Source organism: Stigmatopora argus, chromosome 9 (genome assembly GCF_051989625.1).
Source record: "Stigmatopora argus isolate UIUO_Sarg chromosome 9, RoL_Sarg_1.0, whole genome shotgun sequence".
In the NCBI taxonomy this organism is placed as follows: Eukaryota; Metazoa; Chordata; class Actinopteri; order Syngnathiformes; family Syngnathidae; genus Stigmatopora; species Stigmatopora argus.
In genome coordinates, this window is record NC_135395.1 from 13,972,029 (window position 1) to 13,995,916 (window position 23,888).

Below are 23,888 nucleotides of genomic sequence, written 5' to 3' on the forward strand. Positions count from 1 at the left end.
CTCTGACAACTACTCCATTTGAACACAGAGAATGTCAAAATGAATCCAGGCAAATTGTCTAATTTTATTATGCAGCCAATGCATCACCTCGGCAGTTCTTTTTATTGGCCATAGAATATCACTTTCAGCACAGTTTTAAACCACAGCTTTATTTCATGTACATTGTAGATAGAAAATAAATACACCAAAGTGAAAATCTCACATAATTTAGGACCTGTACAAAATAAGAATTTTCATAACATCCCTCTTTTGTTATAATATTGGGCAGTGGCTGTGGATTTTTTTTATTATTATTTCTTTTTAATTGAAGCCATTTTATTGTGTATTTTGATAGATCGAAGTTGTGGGATTCTAAAAGGGAATGTTTGATCCAAAATTTGCAGGTATTTTGAAAAGAATTGTTAAGAATTTGAGGAAAAACAACCTTAAAGAATGAGACTGCCATTGTACTTCTCAATGGAGTTCTTGCAGTTGTTGTCCAATTATTTTCTTCTTTATCACGGCAGTTTAACACGTTGTAGATCGTAGTTATGAATGATTATTATAGTACTGCAATGCTTAAACGTCACAACATTTGAACTTTTGTTAAGGTCTGTTTACGCTTTACAGTTTGTAGCTATGTATAGGGATTGTGGAGATTATGAGTAAGGCGATGGTGCATACTTTACAAACCAGAATGAGTTCACTGGGGATTTGTAACATGGTTGGTTACCCCACAAAGAATGTTTGGAATAATAGAATAGTTGTGTATGACCACTTTAAAATGGGCATGCATGCAAAAAAAATCTGATTTTTGAATGGTTCTGATCATTTTGATTGTGCATCTCTTATCGCACATATAAACATGAATTATATCCACAAATCTCAGTTCGTGACAGTAGTCGCATTCAAATGTGAATGAATGGAATGAATCTATTATATTATGTATTATTATAATAATTATATTTTATTTTTGCAGATTAAACCCAATTGAATCAATTATCACAGCCAGACTACACTTTGACAAAGGGAAAACATTTTAAAATCATACTGGAAATATTAAAATGTAGTTCAAGTCTGATCATGTCATATTAAAAGTTTAAAAAAAATTATCAATATATAATTTTATAACAATTAACATGGCATATATATCTGCATATTTCTTATTTTTAATCATTTTTTATTCAATAAAACTAGGAAAACGTTCCATTTTTATTCAAATTGAATTTCATGGCATTTGCTATAATTTTCTTTTAAGAACCAGGTCAACTGGTTAGTTTATATATACTTAATAAGTCAAATCATGGATTATGTTCTGTAATATAAATGCTAAACACTTTGGCCTTGCGCAGTTTTCCATTATTAAAACTGGGCAAAAAAGCAGCTATACTTATTGTAAATGGTGGCATTTTGTGGATTGATGTTTTTTTCATCCTCTTTACCCTGACGGAATCAATTGAACAAACCGGTATGATGTTTGATAGCTTGTAAGCTGCAATTATCAGAACAATATTATGGCTGGGCTAAGACTTTGAGCAGTACTCCAGTTGAATTCAAATGTGTTTGCAAGCTATTTGTGCTTCTGGCAAGTCCTTGAGGAGCCCAGGAAGGGCACAGAGCTCAATAACTCAATTCTTAACAATTAGCCCATGACTTATCATTTCAAAGGCTCACACTACATCGTCCAAAAATTTGTTTCGCTCTTTTTTAATCATACTTGTTCATTGATAGGATCAGACTTGATAAGCACCAAATCCATTATCTCCAAACTGTTTAGGTGGCTTTTCTTCTACTTTTTTCGTCTGTGTCAGCATGAATCTCGACACAAGCACCACTCACTCGGCAAAAAGGGACAAGTTTTCCCCAGTCACTAATAACTAATTCACATTTAAAACAAGACCTAAACCTTATCAAATCCAATTAAGGAATGCATCAAGCGGTATTCGTGCATCTTTAATCAGGCCTCATGACTGTAACTAGCCAAAATATTATCAGACTCTCCACCCCCACTTATCCTTAACTTTGGTTCCAGCATTATGTGACCTTGGACCAGAAGGGGACTTAACCGCATCACAGTATTGTGATGTTTTTAGATTGTCGAGAAAAGGGCAAGGTTGAACGCATAAATGGTTCACCTCGCCTTAGATTTGGCCTTTGATCCGAGAAGAAAGTGTTCAAGCGGTTAGCAGAATAAGTAGTGTGAGGGTGTTTGTATGCCTTTACATAGTAGCTGTGCTTGTACCTGTTGGGGCGCATTAAACATGGCAATGGCATTTCGATTGGAGTGGTTTGCTCAGGGGAGGGCTCTCACACATTTATGTATTATATTCATAGTCTTCTTTGGATCCTGTTGTGCTCATGCGGTCTGACAGGAAAGATTCCATTTTTTTTTGTAGAGGAGATGTCAAAGGCCGGTAAAATGGCTTTCTTGGTCACGAGTGCAGTTACATGACTTACAAGGCTGTTCTTTTTCACACTGCAACAATTGGGATGGTAGACTGTAGGGGGCAAGTCATTGAGTGATTTGTCCTTAAGTAGGAGAAGTGTATAATATATGCAGATCTTGATTTTAAGCCAGAAAAGGTACATAAAGGTGGAGTTGGGGATCTGCCATGGTTTTGAGTGGATGAGAACGTAGGCAGTGTTCTTTTCTACTTTACGAGAGCTTTGTACAGACATCAATTGGTGCCACCGGAAGCGTTACTAATAAGATAGTCAGTGAGTGATGGCCCAAGTCTAAAAATGTGTTTGTGTTGGAAGATGACAGACTTGGTAATGGATTGAATGCAATGTTAGAATTTTGAAGAAAAAAAAACTATGTTGTCCCATTTAAATTATACAGCCACAGTGGATGTGGATTTTCATTCCAACTGCTAAAGAGACCTACTTTTCACCAATATGGAGTATTTTAAGTGTAACCAGTTGTTTGCAGTCCGGGGAAGCTTGTTTCAGCACAAACGTCATTGGTTAAACTTTCTGTGCTGGAACAAAAACCTGTACCCAGTTGTTTTTATGTAGTAGCAGTTGAACACTGAATATTAGAAAGCTAAACAGTTGGCTGTATATTTCTTCAGACCTGGGTAGTTGTTGGTATATGAATGAAAGCAGAAGGAGCATGTAATGGTAAACAGAGCTGGGCTAAAGACAGGGCCCTTTGGCATAGTTTGTTTAACTGCAGCTCGAGTGGATTTTGAGCTATTGATAGTGGTAAATCCAATGTGTGCATACATGAGACATACCATGAAAGTGCCATAATACACCTAATGCAATAAAGCGCAGATAGACTTGGAGGAAAAGTATGTTAGCCGTTTGGAATTTCCTGAATTTCTGCATGAATTGGTGATATTATAATAGAGATCTCAATTATAAAAATAATGTAATAAATAATAATTAATACTACCTAGACAATTGTATTTTCTTACAATTAATTAAACATAACATGTAAACCTTTATAAGGCACGGTGTAGAAAGTAATTGCACCCCTAAGCTAAAGCTACGGATGCTCCAAGAAGCAATCAGTCTGGTGTGAGCCAGTCTGGAGTCCAATGAATGGACAAGACTGGAGCCGTAGCTTAAAACTGCTCTGGCCTTGAGACAATAAGTTATATTTCAGTAAATAATATTCACATTCATATAGTCATTAAATATGTTGCCATAACAGCAAATGTATTACGACACAATCAACAGGAGAGCTTTTTTTTTTTCATATCATAGCAGTTGTTCATTTGCTCCCACTGGGACATACCCTGAACACCTCCCTGGTGAAGTGTTCAGGAAGCATCCTAATTAAGTGGTCGAGCCACCTCATCTGGTTCGTCTCGATGCAGAGGAGGCGCGACTCTCCTCCGAGTACCTCCACAGGCACTGTCCCCACGCTGTTGTGTCAACGGGAATTTCAAACGCAAATGAGAATCAGAGGAAAGCACGCCACACTGAAGCTAAGCTGAATGTCAACAAGTAAGCAAAATTTGATGCATCTTATTAGGGGTAGCAGACAGTGATGAATTGATCACATGATTAGAAATTGGGCAGATCTTGTCATGTTTTAGAGGATCAGAATCAGTTGAAAAATCACTCGCGCACTCTTCATTCAACAAGTATGGCGGGCGGTGCCCCATGAGTAAGCCGCGCTTCCACATTTTGTCGTTTCTCCACATCCACCCGGCTAAGCTGTTATCCTCCAGGTCTGAGTTCCAGTTGCGTCCGAGTTGAAGGCTTTCTGGGCCGGAACACTGAGCTCCAGTGGCACTAAGTCCTTCTTGAGAAAGTAAGCCAGGGTATTGCGGTTGCCATTTCCCATGTGGCGCCTTTTGGGCTTGGCCGAGGAGAGGCTGACCAATCCCGGTGCCCAAAAGGCCATAGCCGTAGTTTTTTACTGGTCCGCGGTAAGAAAAAGGTTGGGGACCACGAATTGAATTTAAAATAGTTTTTTTCTATACTTTTCATGTAAAACTGATGAATATGTTAAATTGAAAGTTGGTGTACAAATCAATGAGAAACACTTGCATTTGTGTTTAATGCATTTATTCAGATTTTTTAATTATTTAATAGTCTGCTTGGGCAAATTTATTGTCATTTATCGTTATTGCGGTAAATCTCCTCAATTTACCGTGAGAAATACTCAAGGCCATACCGCCCAGCCCTTCGTTGCGTATCATTAATTTCCCATAATTGATTTTATTTGAGTAACGAATATTCATCAGCCCTGTTTCATTTTTTTCCTTTTTCCCAATGATTAGGATTGAAAGGGTAATGGAAAGATGAATCAAACTGTGCCTGTGACTTAGTAGTGCTTTATAAATAAGTGTGAGAAATCTGAAGTTCTGCAAATTATGTAACGACTGCATGAAAATACATTTAATGGAACTGAAGCTTTCAAGACAGGTGGGAGGATGCTGATCTGTTCACCATAAGTAAAGGAAGACAGACCTTTGTTATGTGGGTGGAGCTTGAATGATTTTTTTCCTTTACACACATTTTCTATGCCAAGGCAGACACTGGTAATAGTTTAAAGGTTGGATTTTCAATGAAGGACATTTTCCTTAATGTCTCCTTTGGCCTCGAAAAGATGCATTTCTATTAATAAAAGAACCTGAAAGCCTACTAATAGACAACGTGATTTTGAGGAAAAAAATAATCCCATAGACATGCTGATTGGACACTCTAAATTGCCCATAGGGATGGGTGTGACTGGAAATGGTTGTCCATCTCCTTGTGCCCTGCGATCGGCTGGCCACCGATTCAGGGTGTCCCCCGCCTCTGTCTTTGTAAGCTTGGATTTGGACTTTTTCTCTTTTATTTTGGCATCCTTGATCTAAAACAGTATTACATTTAATCTAATCAAACATTTACAAACACGATACATTTATGGGTAAAACCCTTTAAGCATCTGGTACACCGTTTGAACACAGACAATGGAACAACACAACAGAAACTAACAATACATACATGCAAATACTATTTCTCCTTTGAGGAACATCACTAGATTTGCTGTACTTGCAATCATTTTTGAAATTTCCCATTTGAATTAATTCATAAATTTCCCTCAAACCCAGGAAGAGCAGCACATTACCCTTCGAATTAAAGTAACAACTGTTATGTTAATCAAAATATAATAGAGAGCATTTCAGTGTTTAGGTTTTTATGTTTCTCTTACATCTTCGAAGTAAATGTACGACAATGGCGTTTTAATTTGAATCTACATCTCAATTTAAATTTACTGCTATTTAATCAAGAGCAGCATAAAGTATTATGGTAATACCAGACGATTGCTAAGAATAGGAAACAATGAGTTTCAGCTCCTAAAGTGGAAACAAATCGGTATCCTCTCCCTGATAGTAAAAAAACTATAGTCTCCTCTGGAGGCAGTTTGGCCGAATCAAGCAGTTAAAGTAAAACTACCAAAACTTTTTGAACCTCTTTAACATACTGAGAGCAAGTATTGCAATGTTTGCTCAAACCGCACACTATTTGACACATTGAGCCTGTACTGTACATCCTCCTCTACAGTCAACTCTAATCAGCATATATATCACCCTCCATAAGCTTTTCAGATGACTGACGCAAAATGTCTGGTATTCGATATCTGCCTGGCATACCCCCAAATTGGGCCTCCAATGTTTGGCCACTGAGCAACCTTGTTAAGTGAAATAATGAATAAATTGCCCAAGTAATTATGAAAACCGCACACAAGCGGGACTAATGCTCCTGCTCATATAATTAGAGCAGGAAGCTGCCACTCAGAGTTATTCCTTGCACCAGTCCAGAGGACAGCTGGAGGCAAGGCTCTAGTCTGGAGTTCAATAGGGTACAAATTGCACTGGTAAAAACAAGATGTTCTTTGGATTTATTTATTTTTGTTAATAGCAATGAGCACAGTCACACTTCTGGGTTTATTTATCCTGAGATAGCCGTGAATCACTTGTTTTCTAATGTGGAAGCCATTGCTGGCTAACAATTGTCAGATAAAAGAGGTGTTGTCAATAGCATCGTCTGCTTGTCTTGGAGAAATAAATTGAAGACATTAGGGTTCGTTATCTGTGGCCAAGCTATCGGTAGATGCTCAAGTGAAGGAATTGGTATGTATAGAAAGAAACACAGAATGATTCAATTGGCTATGTTGTCTTTTTTTTAAATACACCTTCTTGCTGTTGGCTGCTGATGCTATCATTGTCAGAGGGGCTGGCAACTGAAAACTAGATGTCCATCTAATAAGATTGTGAATCATTCCTTCCATTAAATGTCTGTTCACCACTCCTCATTGGCTATGTTGTTGGGTCAGTAATCCGCCCCCTGTGAGCTCGAGGCCGACTGCCTCAGAGGGCTAAAGCGCTAACAAGAAAGCATGTCACTGTTGCAGTGGTGAGCATTCCCTCACTTGGCTGGACTAAGAATGTCTGCCTCATCTGACTCAAACCACTCGAACTAATGTAAACCCCTCACTATAGGCCGTATATTAGGCAAATATGAACAAACAAATAATAGCGATGACATACACAGATGTAGGATTTCGTAACATACTTTACATAGAATTCGCATAATTTGTTCCACGATCTTCCGGGACTGAGCTCGTATGTCAACGTTTCCCATAGAAATGAACTAAATATAAATTAAATTGTACCCACCCTCTGAAAAAAACACCAAAAAACACCTGGCTGACTCGTTTGCTTGTATCTCAAAATTTGTCTCGTATCTCAAGGCAAAAATTTGCTCGGATTTTTTGTCGTATGTTTTCACCAATCTGGTGTCCTAATCAATCATTGGATTGCAGTCAGGTGCTTCTTGTTTTCTGCAGAAATCTAATGGGTTAAACTGTCTGTGCTGGATCGGTTGGAACAAAAACCTGCGGCCCTCAAGGACTGGTTTGCCCACCCCTGCCCTAAACCGTTTGAAAATTATAAAAATATACAAATTTTGTATAAATTATTTATGCAAATGTAAATGAAATCTAGATAGGAAATGTATTTATTAAGCCATTACAATGAATGAGAAAAGCAAAATCATTTTCCAATGGGGTGGAATTGCGAGTAAACACGATATTTTAAAATGGACACTCAGAAATATAATAACTTTTAAACTAAACATCAGGGAAAAGGTTACTAAGCTTCCATAGTGGCACCTTTTAAAAGAATTGTAAAAATAGACTTATACAATATAACGCCTGTGGAAAATATTGTTACAACTGATGTAGACAACATGTATGTTTGGGAAATACAAAATATAGTGAGGGATTCAGTTGAAAAAAAGTACAATGGAAATAAATTATTGTAACTTAATTTCTTTTAGTAATGTCACATAGTAAAAGATTCAGCATTATCACATATTTTTTAAAGATACTAATCCATTTTCCTCAGCACATTTGACAGAAATTGGTTACACTTGTTCATGTCCTCGACGTATAACAGATGCCTGCGCTCATGTTGTTGTTTGCCTATGCCTGTTGTTAAAGTAGCAGTATGTGGCCCGTGTAAGCCCATAGGCTTATACACCATACAAACACATTAACATCTGCTGTGAAATAAAGCAAACAGTACTCAATTAGGGAAAGCTACATCTGGTATAGCATTATATCAAATTAGTATACTGACTGACAAGATCACAGTCAGGAGCTTCAATTGTACAACAGCATTTTTGTCATCCCATGATCCTCCTTGAGAAGAGAGTACAGGGGTAAAACTACCCGGACAGAGGTCATGTATTGAGTGCGGTGACAATTCCTCTTAACAATGTCCCGTCTTTATTGTGCTTGTTCAGCAGGTCCTCTAAAGCAGAGGGATGTCATATTTAATCAAATTATCACAATCCTTTTATTAATTTATTGAAGAGTTCAGGGTAAAAGCCGGGTGAAAGGGCATGGATGAGCTCATCTGAGATCAGTGTGTTTTTGCTCTCTGAAATGTGAACTACAGAGGGGTGACATAACCGCAGCTGACAGCGACAAACGTCCTTAGTGCTCAACTAATAGCAGACCAGTGTGCTTCCATTTGAGCATTGTTAGGTGAAACTGTGAAAATCACATTCTTACTCTGAGTGCCGAGTACAATATCTATGGCACACCATCCTCAGGTGCCAGAGTCTTGTATAAAACAAACATGTGTTAAGTCTATGGTGGCAGATATTAGACATCAGGTGTCAAGGAAAGTTTTATTTTTGGTTGAATTTAACATCTAGATCTATTGGGAAAAACAGCATTCAAAGATATTTATGCCCATCATATCTTTCACAAAATAGTGGCAGCACTCTTGAGTAACAGTTCATTTGTGTAGTTTCCATTTCCTATATATTTTTTCCACCACATTTTGTCTATGGAACTTTTTTCCAACACCGGGGGTGTTGCTGATGGTTGATGGTATCATTTCTGAAACATGACAGACATTCCCGTGATGCTGTTTTGCTAAAAGTCAGTTCCATAAACCTTTTACTGACACCTGATGAATTTTATGATGATCCTGAACACTGTTTTCATCTCACATCTGACACCTGTCTGACTGCCAAGGGCGTCCTAAAATGTGCACAACTCTCTCCACTTGTTGTCAGTTTTGCTGTCAGTTTTGAAGGAATCATTTGGAAAACAGAATTAGTAATGCGGTTGTGTGTGCGTGTGGGTGTATACCTACCCACACATGGACTACCCCCCCCCCCCCCAAACCCCCCACCACCACCTCACATATGGGTCACTGTAGGTGTAGTGGTCTTCTGTCAATGTGTGCCCTATGACTGGCTGTCGGCCATTTAGGGTGTAGCTAACGATTCACCTGAGGTCAGGTGAGATGGGCTGCAGCACCCCCGCGAGCCTGACAATGGTATGTGTGTGTGTGTGCGTGTGCATGTGTGCGTGTGGGAGGCAACCGGAGTACCCAGAGAAAAGCCATGCAAGTACAAGGAGGATTTGGAAACATCCAGGGTTGGAACCCTCTGGGGATTGAACCCTCGATCTCAAAACTGTGGGGCGGATGTGCATGCTAACCACTCGACCATCATGCCCCCAATGACTTATTGACCCAAAATTAAAAATATTTGATTGTATTAGCCTCCGTTTTTTTTTTTTAAGCATATGCTTAATTTGCTAAAGGTTTTCTTGTCTGCTGAAGGTTTAGGAGAAGAGCAGATTTCATGCCTTCATTATGCTTGCACTTTTCTCCCAAGCTAAATTTAAATAAGCCAAATAAGTACATATGTTCCAGTTCTAATTTCTTGCTGGAAATAGCTCATGAGGCTAAAACTAGGTTCCGAACCTGAAAATAGATCAGAGGCCATGGCCAAACTATAGTGTGCGTGAGCACAAAACCTCTGTGACATTTTATCCGACTATTTGTCTAACAATAGGGCCTACACCTTGCCGCCGTTTATGTCAGGAAGATTTCAGGGCAATAAGGAGACAGAAGAAAGACAAACAAACAGAGGTCTGGCACAATCTCCCATCACCAAGCGCTGAAGATGTGCACAGGCAACATACATCTCTGGGGACTGCGGGAAACTGAGATGAAACGGAAAGCAAGATCTAACCTTTTTATTGTTGTTGTTGTTGGGACCTAGTTTTTTTCATGTGGCTAGATTAAAAGGGAGAGTGACACTGTGAAATGAAAAAGGAATCACTCCGAGCTGTTTGAAAGTTCAAACTTATGCTTGAAGCAGAACTTCACGATAAATTGAAAAGGGAGAAAATCAAGGCGAAAATAATGCCATATTTTGTAAGACATGAGTACAATTGTTCACACACATTGTGTTGCAGGCACCAATGACAGGTGCACTACCTCTGCTGTAAAACTGTCATGGTAATCGTTCCCATAATTTCAAAGGCTTTTCATCCACATTTCATGCTTCTCCTGTTCTCAGGCTGAGGGAACTGCAATGTTTCAACCACAACGAAGTATGGAAGGGCCAAGGCAGTTGTGCACACCCGCATGGTTAAATTAAATCCATTCCAAACATGATCACGCCTTCAGTTTGTGAAGCAGCATTTGTACATTCAACTGACATAATCGCCCTATCAAAGATCTGGTTTGTCACTAAGTGTTTTAGCAGACCGTAAACCACAAGCCTAAAATGCAATGTATCAGCATGCGGTACCATCACCCGGATTGATGTCAGGGGATGAAGAGGCATCTTACATTATTTCATGCATTTCTATACGGATTTCTGTCTCCAGTCTTGGATTTTATAAGAGGCTTCATAAAACATGGCATCACATTCATTTTGTATGTATTGTGTTTTTTTTCATTCGTTCATCTTCCATACCGCCCATCTTCAAAATGGTTCCGGGGTTGCTGGAGCCTAACCCAGCTGTCATCGGGCGAAAGGCAAACTAGACCCTAGACAGTCAGTCGTAGGGCACACAGAAAGACAAATGCCAATCCGCACTCCGAATCATACGCCACCAGCGGGAATCAAGCATCAAAGTAAGGCGAGTGAACCCCTATACCATCAGGCGGCTCTTGGTGCCAGCCTTCATTCTACTCATTTGTGTGCCTTGTTTGTAAATCCTTGATTCTAACACTGCAACATACTTGCCTACATAATGTTTTGGCTCCTCTGCTTGTTAACTTTCCTTTAGCATCAACTAATTCCTAAGTGAATTATTAATGATAGAGCACTAATGTGTTATTAAAGTGTTGTTCTCTCTATGGGGACTACTTAAGGTTTCATTTGTAGCACAACCCTGATTTATTTCATATACCAGTTAATTATGTGAAGCGTGGATCACCTTGGGCCATTTTCTTGATCTGACTAGTGCCACATCTACTGCTAGATACAGAAATGTAATCTTGTAAAAATGTATCCAGTACATTTGCGAGGGTAAATCAAACAATCTTCACAACTGTTGAGGGAAATGCATGGGTAGGAGTGGGGCTTGTGTGCAATAAAACGGAAAGGCTGTTTGAAATTGCTTGACATTAATGCACATGTAGCGTAGCATAATTAAATGTGTTGCTAAATATAGTCCATAGAATCGTTTTGAACCTTTTAATGTTTTCGCAAGCATATGGGACCAAACCAACCACTATTGCTCAATTGGAAGTGAAGCTGAAGCCCCAAGAGACTCGGATCAAATCACCATTCTACCCTCACATAGCCAAGTTCAAGCACAAATTGGTCAGACTGCACTGTCCTCTTCGAAATTGATCCTGTTGTACAGTCAGTGAAAAAAGAAGAGGGTCACAGTAGTCATTTGGAGTACACTGATCAGGGAAGCAGCACTCTCGAAAGTTCAGATGTTGATTGAGAGGTACTTTAACATTGAGGCCAATGAGGATATTTCAACATGCATTTAGACCGGCTGATGTTAAAGTTCAGAAGAGACAGTCAGGGGTTTGAAATGAGGTTTAGCACCTTGGCTTATTTGCCGCAGACCTTGGGAAAGAGGGTATAAAAATCCTTTATAGGTGGTGGACACTCCAAACTAAGATCTGCTACTGTTGTTTGATAGTGTTAAGCTTTGTGGAACTGACCAGTGATGAACTCGGACCTTTCAAACACGACTTTTGTGTGACTGAACATGATGGCAGCGAGATCTTGCACCCTTTTCACAGTAAATACACGCTACTACAGCCCTGTGTCATCATTCCAGCACTTCATCAAATTGATATTTTGGAAAATACACAGCCGTTGTCTGGTTGTTAGTTGAAAAACAACACTCTCCCCAAGGTTCCAGGGGCTCTTCCCTCTGTTTTTTTAAATGGTCACTTCAGAGCAGCAGAAGGGAGTGAAAGCAAAACTGTTGTCACAGTTTAGATGGATTAAACAGAAACCTTCAACATCTTGTAATAAGTTAGAGGACCAGAGTTGGAGGTGTCAAGAGGATTGTGGCCACGATGTAGAAGTTCACCACGTGTGTAACCTGCTCATTTTGTACTAGGTGTGCTTTTGTGTGAAGAACTAATTGAAATGAGAGGCGATGTGCAAGTCTCAGCCAACATGGCCGGTCCATTTGTCAGGATGACATCACTGTACTCACACCCAATCCATCTACGCCCGGGAGCACACAGCCATGCTTTTCCTTGTGATTAATATCAATGGCTTCCTCACTGCCTTGCATACACACCTCTTTCCTTTTCACTGCCACAGCAACTCCAACACAAAGAAACATTGTTGAAATCCATCTGGGTTGCTTTTATGCAATGGCACCCCCATATACTAGCACCCACAGATGGCAGCTAAGTGGCCCAAAGTCTTCCTCACACTCATTTACCTTTGCTTTTGTTGGTAGATTTTACACCTTCGCATTAAATATACCTGCACGATGTAATCTAGCCAACACAGAACGGAAGCCATTAATTCTATCTTTATGAAGCCTGTGAATTTACAGTTTTGTTTGACACTGTTAGAGAGGTTGTAATTCTACTTTATTGCTTTTTTTAGTGAGGTCACAGTGGCCGAGGGATATGAAAGGCAGTAGCCAATGCTTCTATTTTCAGATGTGACCTATATGAGTGACACCTCTATAATCAACGTAGTTAAAATGATACCTTTGTAAAAGTGTCAGATGAATTTAAAGAGGGTTTACACTGGAATTTTTGGGATTTAGGTTTGTATTTGACCTTGAATTTGTAGGGATTTTACAACACATTTTCCCTCATAATAACATGTAATATATATTGATTCATTCATACCGCTTATCTTCACAACAGTCACAGGGGGTGCTGGAGCCTATCCCAGCCAACTATGGGCACCAGTCGGGGGACACCTAGAATTGGTGTCAAGCTAGTTGCTGGGCACAAGGAGACAGACAACCATTTGCACTCACACTGATACCAAGGGGCAATTTAGAGTGTTCAACCAGCCTACTCTGCATGTTTTTGGATACTGAAACTTTAACGTATGTTTGTCTCCATGGGATATTTCTCCCCTTTTTATTGTGCTTTATTTTTTTGTTTAAGCGACTGAAACTCGGGTGCAACCCAGTCTGAAAAAGACGCTAATCATTATAAGACTCTTGAGGTCTGGTGGAGGCGTTTTTTTCATTTGAAAATGGATGAATTTTAATACCTTCACCTTTATAGGCTCCACAGTTATTCTATAAAGCACTTTTCTCTGCCTCGCGCTGCTACATTAAGAGCATGGCTGTTGATGTCTTCAAACAAATGCAGCGTGTATCAGCACATCCTTTGTAGCTCATTTGGAGGCAGATCAAAACTACAACATTCTGCTCATTTCTGTAGCCAAGTTTCATTGTAGAGTCAGAAATAACAAGAGTAATTCCAAAGTGCAAAGCTAAACAGCGTGGAAATATGGTTCACTTAATGAGGTGCTGATCTACAATGCATAGTGGAAGGGTTTTATAATTGAGAAAAGTACTTACAACACCAGAAGTTTGGTGATTGTATAGTCAACTTTCTGCTACGTTCTGATAAGGATCACACTGAAACTAACCTTTTCATGGTCAGCAGCAATTAGGGGTTAGTCACCCTGTTTGAAAGAGAAGGTAGGCTTTGAAGATCTTCGAAATGATGACTATTCTACCCGTTGCTGCGCCTCTGACTTACTTTGATAAGCCTTGCTCTGATCTCCTCTGGTATTACGGTGAATTAGTGCATTTTGTGCACGATGGATTAAAACTTTCACTCAACCTCATTGGTCAGAATTTACAAACAAATGCACAAACAGTGCTGGAAAATGAAGTTACGAGGAAAAGGCACAAAAGTTGAATTTATGAACTACAGTAGTCTAGCTAGTGTCTGTATATGGTGCGATAACCTCAGTTCCGGCATCATGGAGACGAAGCTTCCTTTAGTTAATGGAAGGCCAATGGATTGGTGGGAGATATTCAATGGGAAATCAACCATTACTAGTTCAAAATGAAATACCGGATACAGGAAGTACATTAACATTTCAGAGGATTTTTTATTTAGTTGGTGTTTCGTATCTTCGATTCTGATTTCATATTTTGTAACAAAGGGTTTCCTATCAAAGCTTTTCATAACTTGAATGTTACTTTTGTAAGTAGCGGTACCACTGTATTTCTGAAACAGAATGGCCAAATTATGAGATGTTCCAAAGTGGAACCAAAGAGCTGCTTAACCTCGCAGTTGTGCCTGTTCAACACCAGTCTTTTCTCTGCCTTGAGGCCCACCTCTGCGCCAGCTGTGAGAAGCTGCGTCCTTCTAAACGTTAAAGCATTTAACTGTATTTTGACAAGTAAGTGTCTGTGCTCAAAGCAGTGATATGTGAGGTAGTAGGAAAAATGCTTGTAAGAATATGTTAAGCCAGCGAGGGAGACTGAAAATGTACTGTTTAGCAAGCAAAGTATTGCTGATTTTGGGGCATTAAGGATTTATTCAGTATAAGCAAATCAATTAATGGTGGTCATTAATTCTCTGGGGTCATGTAAAAAGTTACGCAATGCTAATAGGGGCGATCAAATTATCTTCACAGGATCAGAATCAGGTGAAAACCTAGGCATGATCGTGCAAGAGTGATAAGCTCTGGAGTATAAAAGAATATTTTACAATTGGTATTGGACTAGACAGATACTTAAAACTTTGGCCTAGAATGCAAAAATATGTGAATGCGGTATCCCTAATATATCATCATAATTTAACTGGTGTTTTAGACCATACAGCTCACATTTATTCCCCAATTCTTCACTCTCTCTTCCACCGGAAACAAGTCCATGATGTTATGTAAATGACCTTTAGTGTTCTGGAAGCCATGAAGAGGCTTCCTTGTGCTTGCATGCCCCGCTCTCTTTCTCTCTCCCTCCCTCTCTCTCTCTCCTCCCCTTGCTCTCAGATCAGACTGATCTGACTCCAGCCGTGCCGTTGGGCATCGAGCTGTAAATAGGAGCTGATCTGAGTGGTAGTCATCTTCATTCAGTCAAGTCTTGCACCCTTTAAAAAAAATACCTTCACTGCCCCTAAAATGAAATGATACGAGTTCCAAGAGGATGACTGTCTATATGAATGATGTGCCACCGATATTTTCTCATTTTGCTTGTCCTGAGCTTGACACACAGACCCTTTATGTGGCCCTTTCTCTCCTCTACCTCCCATCCACACCCCAGAGGGTCCTATTCAACTCTGGCCTGACTGGGGGGAGCTAGATCTCTTTTGTAGTGCTGGATTCTTAAGGGAGGCTGTCAAGGCTGTGACTGTGTGGGCCTTTATTTCCCCAGAGAAGAGACGGGGGGAACAGATAGAGGGAGAGTGCAAGAGGGAGACGAGGGGGAAGTACAGAGGAAGAGTTTGGACACAGACAGCCTTGTTAACCAGCACCCCCAAAGAGATGGAGGATGAGAGGCAGAAAGACGAGGAAAAGGCGAAAGAAAAGGGAATGAATCACATTAAATGCTACAAAACTTTCCTTCCTTTACATCATCACTGATTTCTCCCCATCCACAGTTCCTTCATCCCTTTACTCCCTATCAACTCCCGCCATCAGTCCCTGTGTAAACTCACTCTTCAGCTCAGAAATATTCTTTTGCCCTCCTCTTCACCCATCTTTGACGCCTCCTCACCCTCCACCATTACTTCACACATTCCATTATCCCGGAGATCAGGCTAAGAGCGATGTCCAGGGTCAGAGTGATCATTATCATCCCCTCTTTCCACTGTAGCGTGAGTTATAGCCCACCATATGAAAACGGACATTTAAATCATAATCAATAGAGCAAAACGTATGCGGTGAGGAAAGGGTAAGGGAAATCACTGCAACAGCTCAGCTGGTGGAAAGAGACATCCTGTTTATATTGAGATTGTGATGTGGGATTATTGATAAGAGATCACAGCGCAAAAAAGCATTTTGTGGTAGCATACCAGGAAAAAAACTGTTGTAGCTGATAGATAAACGGAGAGCTGTTGGATCCGGCAACTTCTCTCCACGGTGATGCATTTAGCAACGATAGAGAGGCCATCTGCTTACCTTTAGTGACCCACACACTGCAGGTGAACTTGTCGACGCTGTTGTTCCCCGACAAGGACAATGCAAGGTGACAGGTGTGTGCTGGCCAAGCTGAGACCCAGTCAATCGGTCCCTGACCATGAAAATCCCACAGAGGAGCGTGAGACATTTTCACTTTAGAAGAGCATCCTGTTATCAGTTCAGACAGGATTCAACATGCAAATACTGACCAGAGAAGCTGATGTTAATTCATGATGTTTACAGTAAATAAGAAACCCTAATCTCTTAAAAAGAAATTGGATTGAACAATCTGGAAGCTACGTTCTACCATTTTTGAGGATTTGTTTTTTATATCGTTACAAGAATGGCCTTAAGGATTCATAAATACCAAAAAACAAGAAGTTCATGGATGGGTATCAAGTGTTGTGCGTGAATGCTGCTTTTATTTTCACATAAATGAAAAAAAACACTGACACAAGTGTAGTTTATTTGTAGGAATCTAGTGGAGTTCAACTTCAGGACGTGCTTTTCTTGTGTCAAAACAAAGGATTTTTCACAAAACCATTTGAGCTGAAACTGCAGAGCAAGGTCTCGTTTTTTAAAAAGCATTGGAAACACGCTCAGTCTTTTACCTAAAAACACGTTTTTCTGCTTTTGCCCTTCGACAAAAGCAGAAAAATATGTTTTTATCGTATTTATCTGTTTAGGTTGCAGACTGCGACCTAATAAAGCATTTATGGGCTTTGCAGGAGATGTGCTATGGAGCAGTTGACTATTGTTCACTATTAAAGGCCCCCTATCACGTAGGGTGGTATTTTACTTAATTCGATAGATAGGGCTTTGCTGAGTCACAACCCATAGTCCTTTTCTTTGTCAAAATGAACCCAAAAAGCGCCCCCCAAAAGTTTTTATCCCAAGTGACGTCACAGACGGACGAAGAGCATTGCGTCCTCTTACATTTAGTTCCTCTGCTGGCCAGTGTTTTAATGTTTTTTCTCTCCAACAAATGACATTGTTTTATTGGACAGGATTAATGTGTTATGGAGGAAACTGGAACAACACGAAAACTGCCGCTATAAGCCTCTATTTTTTCCATCCAAACGGACGATATAAGTGAATTAAACTCAGAAAGAAGTAGAGCAGCCTATAAGTAGTGTATTCTGTTGTTTTAATCTTAATATTTTACTCAAGACAAGTGACAAATGATGTGTGGCTAATGAGTTGGGCTGTTATGGGGGACTAAGCGGCAGTAAAATTTCTGGCGTTAGAGGGTTTTCTCTAAAATATCTTGATGTTCTTGAGATGTCATTATATACTTCAGAAATTGAGGATATTATGCATTATATGTAGAAAAACAGCCCGTAACATAGCAGATCCCCTTTACTAACTGAGCACGTGTGTGTAAAGACTAAAAAATGCCACACCGCATGTTGACAAGCCACAAGGCTTTTGGTAGAAAGGTGGAGTGTATGTTTATGCACATTCTTGCTGAAATCTAGAAAAAAAAATGCAGCCTAAAAATCCTAACATTGAGCCAGTGGACCTAAGGGCCAGAGAACAACACACTGCATTGAGCAAGGACCCTATTTAAAAGTAGCTACTGTATAGACAAGCATTAAAACAATTGCATTGCTATCTTAATTGCTTCCCAAATAAAATATATTCTGTCACCTTTACAATTAAACCATTGCCAGCAGCTATACAGTAATTATTTTTACAATAGTGCCTGCAGCTTGTCCTGTTGTCTTAGATAGTGGATGTCCACCTCTCTACATTTTAATGGCCACATTTATTTATAAATGCAGGAACAACAGCCTGGTGAAACAGTCCCCACTGAATAGAGTACTGGACAGCATTTCTTTTTAACCAGATGGATATGCAATTCTAATTAATTATATTTTGTCATGGGCTAATGACTAATTATTAAACTTGAAACAGATTGCTGTGGCTATTTAGTTTTATTTAGGATCATAGTTGCCGATCAAGTCCTTGCTTGAAATTCTAGGGGCAGATGGACTTTACGCCCCCAAGCTTAACTGTGACAATGAGGAAAATATTGTGCTGGTCTCCACTTTGCAGACGTAACAGCTTTTACGTTCTTGGTGAGACTGTCAAAGATTGTGTAACATTGAAGCACCGATTTGAGAATATTTTAGATGGTTTGAATAAATTTTATTGCTGCCTTGCAGAAAGAACAGTTGAACGAAGAAATGCTTCCTGCAATGTTTTATCAAGTAGATGTATTGAAGTGTGAGTGTTGACTAATGTGGGATTCACTGCACCAAGGCACTGTGCAATTGATTTGTCTTAAAGTGAGTGCTTTTTAAACTATCTTCCCACCTTGCAACATCCCTATTGATTAATGCAATTCTCATGGAGTGGCTATCAATACTTTAGTCCATCAGGTGCATTGCATAAGATCAGGGACATATGGTGACCTAAAGAACTTTTATTCTCATGATCATGTTTCCTCTCTAACCAGCAATCCCAAGAGAAGGTAATACAAGTCAGTTGCCCTTTCGTGGCGATGCCACACAAGTAAGAGCAATGAGAAATGCTCTTCAAATATAGTCCTCCCCTCTCCTCTGCCTGGTCCATTCTATTCCTCCGTCTGTCTCCTTGGCGTTCTCTCTCTCTTTCTTTGCATGTGCCACGCTGCTCTGTCATCCTCAGGGATGCATCTGAAGGAGACCATCTGTTGATCCATTCTTATCCTGCTTTCCTGCTCGGGTCTCTTCCTTTTCACCCAGCCCGTGATCATGCTTTGCCTTTCCAATGCCACTCACCATAGGCGGGGGCACGGAAGGTGCTATGCCAAGGGCGGGCCAAAATGTCTATCATCATGCTGGATTCACACGAAGAAGAAAGGGAAAAAGTTGTGAAGACAAACAATCTTCAGGCACTGCATGAACAGCTAATGAGTCCAAAGCAGCTGCTTTGTAATCTGTGTTTATCCCAAGTGTTCATTGCTTTTTATGACCTGGGTCAGAAACAAAGATTTGCATCTTTTTTTCAGCAGTAATGGCTTCAAAGCACTTTTCTTTAATCCCACAGGGTTTAAAAGCAGCCCTCATCATTACATTGAGGCATCGACCATGAAATAGAAACAAAGGCGAGAAACGCTGAAGGGTATGCGGCCACCACCACATATGCTGCTTGTGATGTGTTTAGCAGTCCTTGGAGGCAGTGTCTCTTCTTTGCGTCCACACATTTCAGAGTTGTAACCACGCATGCATGTTTTCTGGTTTGACGGACACTGAGTCCATCATCGGGACTTTTGCGAGTGCCTGCCTTTCAACCTCTCCCTTGGCTCTTGATTACCCATTATTCAGCAGGGCTCTTGTCCACTAGAGCCACTGGGAGAGGGTGATGTGTTAAGACAATACCAGGTCTGATGGACACACGAGAGAATTCACCCTCCCATTTCAACATCATGGAGCAGTTTACATAGATAGTACCTATCATGAATGGTTTGTTATAGTGTGAGAAATGCTGCGGATGTAGATAAAAGATGTTCTTGTTGGGGCTTCAAAATATGACCATTGCTCCCTCTTTTTTTCAGTGATCCATAGGGCTTTCATCCGGAATGATCGATAGCTCAGATGATGGGTGTTCTACCCGGGAGAATGTTATTGATTTCTTATAAGGTGCTAGATGACATGTGGTTTCACACACTCCTATTTTACCAACAATCTTGTCGTCTAATGCGTCATGATTTCATCGTGTCATCGATGTCAACTGGCAGGATATTTAGCAGATAGGGTTTCATGTTAAGGATGCGTGCTGAGAGGCTGTACATTATGCAGTCAAGAGTAGCGAGACACAACAGTGGGATTTAAGAATGGAGCCTTCTTAAATTCTTCTTACATTCAGTCACTTTCTGAACTGTTTATTTTCATAAGGGTCGCAGGGTATACTGGAGCCTATCCACCCTGAATGTGTGGCTATATATAGGACTATAAGATGCTACTTCTTTCTTTTGACAGCCAATTATGTCTTATATATGGATTTTCATAGGCTAATGATCTGCATTCTTTTTGTGTTTCAGTTTATATTCCTGTGGTGTTTATATTTGAGCAGATTTGTGCTGGGGTGTGTTTTATAATCCGCTTGCGATTTATAGTCTAAATATTACAGTAAAGAATAAAGATACGCCAGCCTAAATATAAGACATAATTAGAAATGCTACAGACAGGCCAGTTATCAGCACAAGCTTTAAAAGCATAAGCAGACAGCGTCTACAATAATTCTCACGGTCATATATTCAGGTTATTGCACGATTTTTTTTCTGTGTTTCATTATCAAATCTTCAAGTGGAAAAGCTTTCTCTATACTACATTATACCCATTGAACTATAATACACAAAGGTTTTTATTGCCTACCTTAAATTTACAGTAATAACATTAGCGTATGTTCATAGTAATGTCCAATAGTATTATATATATGTATGTATATATATATATATATGTATGTATATGTATATATATATATATATATATATATATATATATATATATATATATTCAAGTAATTTCAATGTGTTGAAAGTATATAAGTATCCATCTGACATTTTTGTAGGCGAAAAAGAATTGGTAGAGAGGTTAATTAGTCGGACTAGCTCCACAAGTAAGCATGATGACGATACTTTTGTCCACATGGCGCATGAATCCCGTTACCATATTTCAGGCAAATCGCAGATATCCAGAATCCTACTGTTCCTAGAATTTGTACAGAAACCTATTTTAGCACTAAGTATTATAACAGTATGACAATGTCTTTTCACTGAATCCATTCCAAATCTCTTCAAATGTATGCATTTCAGGCTTCCTTAGTACTGGAGACCAGGCTGCTAAAGGGAACTACGGGCTGCTAGATCAGATCCAGGCATTAAGGTGGATCAGCGAGAACATCGGCTTCTTCGGAGGGGACTCTAACCGCATCACTGTGTTTGGTTCTGGCATCGGAGCTTCCTGTGTGAGCCTACTAACCCTCTCCCACCATTCTGAAGGTACGTAGGGTGCTATCAAAATGTGGGGGTTGCCCATACAGCTGTGGTGCTCCGATGGGCTTGATTGCATAGTAGAATCTAGCATCGGCAGAGAGACAGTCATTGAGTAATGCTACAACATGTCGAATGTTGTACAGAGCAGGTGTTTGCATTTCAATTACAATGTTGTTCAATACCACGGGGAAATTCTACATGTGTCTTTTAGATGCTGTGTTGCTTTCGCTTGTAGCGCCCCACCCCCTTTTGGATGTCAGAGAACCTCCGGGTATAATGTTGCTTAGTGAACGAGAATGAAACATGATGCACTTTAGCCATTCAATTCTGCTAAATGATAATGCACACATGCACAAATGGACAAGCTCACACACACCCAACACACACCACTCTTAGAATTAGAATGTAGTTTATCCTCTGAGTTAATACTATCTCATGATGATATACTACTCTCGCTGGCTGTTTTTTTTTTATACCAATTGCTGAATGTGTGCTTGAACTGGACTCATAGTAAGCATCCCTCATGGACATACTTTTCTAATTCATCATTGAATTATAAGGTAGCCCCGCTGCTTATAGGTAAATTTTGGCTGTGGGATCCATCCGTGAATGTCAACTTCTTGCTACATCCCGCAGAGCCATGCAGTAACTGCATCATTCATAACCTTGAATTATTACCTCCACTCACATATTTACTCATTCTGTTCAAGTACTGTGACTGTTTTGCATCCATTCCATTGTAAAGTCATGTTTATGTGGCGGTTAATATTCTAATTGAGAAGCTGAACATTTTACATCCATACACATTTATGTTGCTTGTAAAGCAGCCACCAGCATGGTGCTTTGGACATGCACGGTTGCCATCATATGATGCTTTAACTGGCTGGACATGCCATAAAAGTGGGTTGGCATTAAGTAAACATATCAACAAGCTCATTTCTCGACATAATTGTTTGTTTCCCTTCAGTGTAAAATTCTGGTAAAAAAAAGAAAAACTGTCCTTTTAATGCCAACAAATCCTTGGTAATATATTTGCCGCAGTCCAATTTGCATTAAAATAATATTAATTCTTTCCATTTTATATAGTGGTTAATGACTGCTTTTGGATTCAATTTTACCATATAAGCTGCTTTTATTCCTACTCTTTCATACTATGCTTCATGTAGCATGTTATTGTACTGCCAGTGAAACCATCTTCTGCTTCCTAGTAAATTAGATATTACCGGTAATGTTCTCCACCTTCAATAGAAGTGCATGTAGCCTTTGTGGCAAATCGCAAATTAAAACTTTGAAAGGAACATGTAAATTAGAAATAGGACATCAATACATATTGCTTAAACAAAGTATTTAATGTATTTCTGGAATTAGACCTTTGGTATTCAAATTTAAATAAATAATTATGCAGAACTACATTTTAAAAAAACTGCCGTCCATCTCATATTTTTTTTCAACCCATCATATTGGCTCCCAAATTCTAGAGGGAGCAGGACGTTCCTGTTTCCAAGACAACACTGTAAATAAGAATAGAAAGCACCTGAGCAGCATGGAAACTGAAGTGAAAATACATAATCAAATGAATTATACATTGGCATGAACACACCTGCTTTCAGGTGGTCCCTTGTAATCCATTTTCATCATGATTTCTTATATATTAGGCAGTCTCTTGCTTGTTAGGAAGAAATGTTATTGTTCCTTTCGGATGGAAAATCAGAGTAGGAAACCATTCTTTATTCGTTTTCTGGTGTTTCAATCTTGCCCAGGGGATTTGTCACGGAGTGGATGTAACTCAACAATTGCTGATATCATGTTCTCTGCTTCAAAACTACATTCTATTCATCAATTGCCAGACTCGATGTAAGCAACACACTTTTTCTGGTGGGAATGTCAAATGGCAGAACAGTTTGTTTTAAGTAAATGAACTGAAAAATAACCATCAACAATAAGTGCATGATGGTGTGGTGTTGTAGAAGAAGTATATTCAGTAGTTCATGACTAGTTAGGCCTATTTTAAGTTTGGAATGAAATCAAAAGTTTTCAAAAAGGGTTTTCAAATTTCATCATCTTCTCACAATGGACCTTATTTTCATAGACTCAGCTCTAGACTGACATGCTATTACAACACATGGGGAGAAATTTTAGACCACTTGTTTATTTTCCAGACTGAAGCAAAGGGACATTTAAAAACAACAGTATGTGCTGCTGAGGGTGTGAATTGGCCAAATCCATTCACCAACAATCAAAATGGCTCCTGCCATCCCATATAAATATGCCACACTCACAAATATACAATAATAATAATAGCAGAATGTTCAATATTTTTCTATTGTCACTTAGTAGTAAAATAGTCTTCGATGCCTGTTGTTATGTTTCTGAAAAAAAAGTAAAACACAAAATTAGAACTCAGTGTTTACATGAAGTTAGCATTACACCTTACCAAAAATTCTCAAGCACTGTGTGTATTTAATTGAATATTATCCCTATCCTTCTTCACTTACCTTGCTGCTATGTCAGTTTCATTCTTTTCTTTGTGTTTATCATGTTGCTGGCCATCTACGATGGCACGACACACACT

At 39.4% G+C, this 23,888-nt stretch overlaps 1 protein-coding gene across 3 annotated transcripts in view; it reads left to right on the top strand.

Moving 5' to 3' along the window:
* Positions 1–23,888, top strand: part of nlgn3a (neuroligin 3a) — a 131,543-nt gene that overhangs the window by 64,010 nt on the left and 43,645 nt on the right. For all 3 annotated transcript variants that reach the window (XM_077610230.1, XM_077610231.1, XM_077610233.1), the window contains one exon: positions 21,137–21,322. In XM_077610230.1, the coding sequence (XP_077466356.1) occupies positions 21,137–21,322 (186 nt within the window). The remainder of the gene's footprint in view (positions 1–21,136; positions 21,323–23,888) is intronic.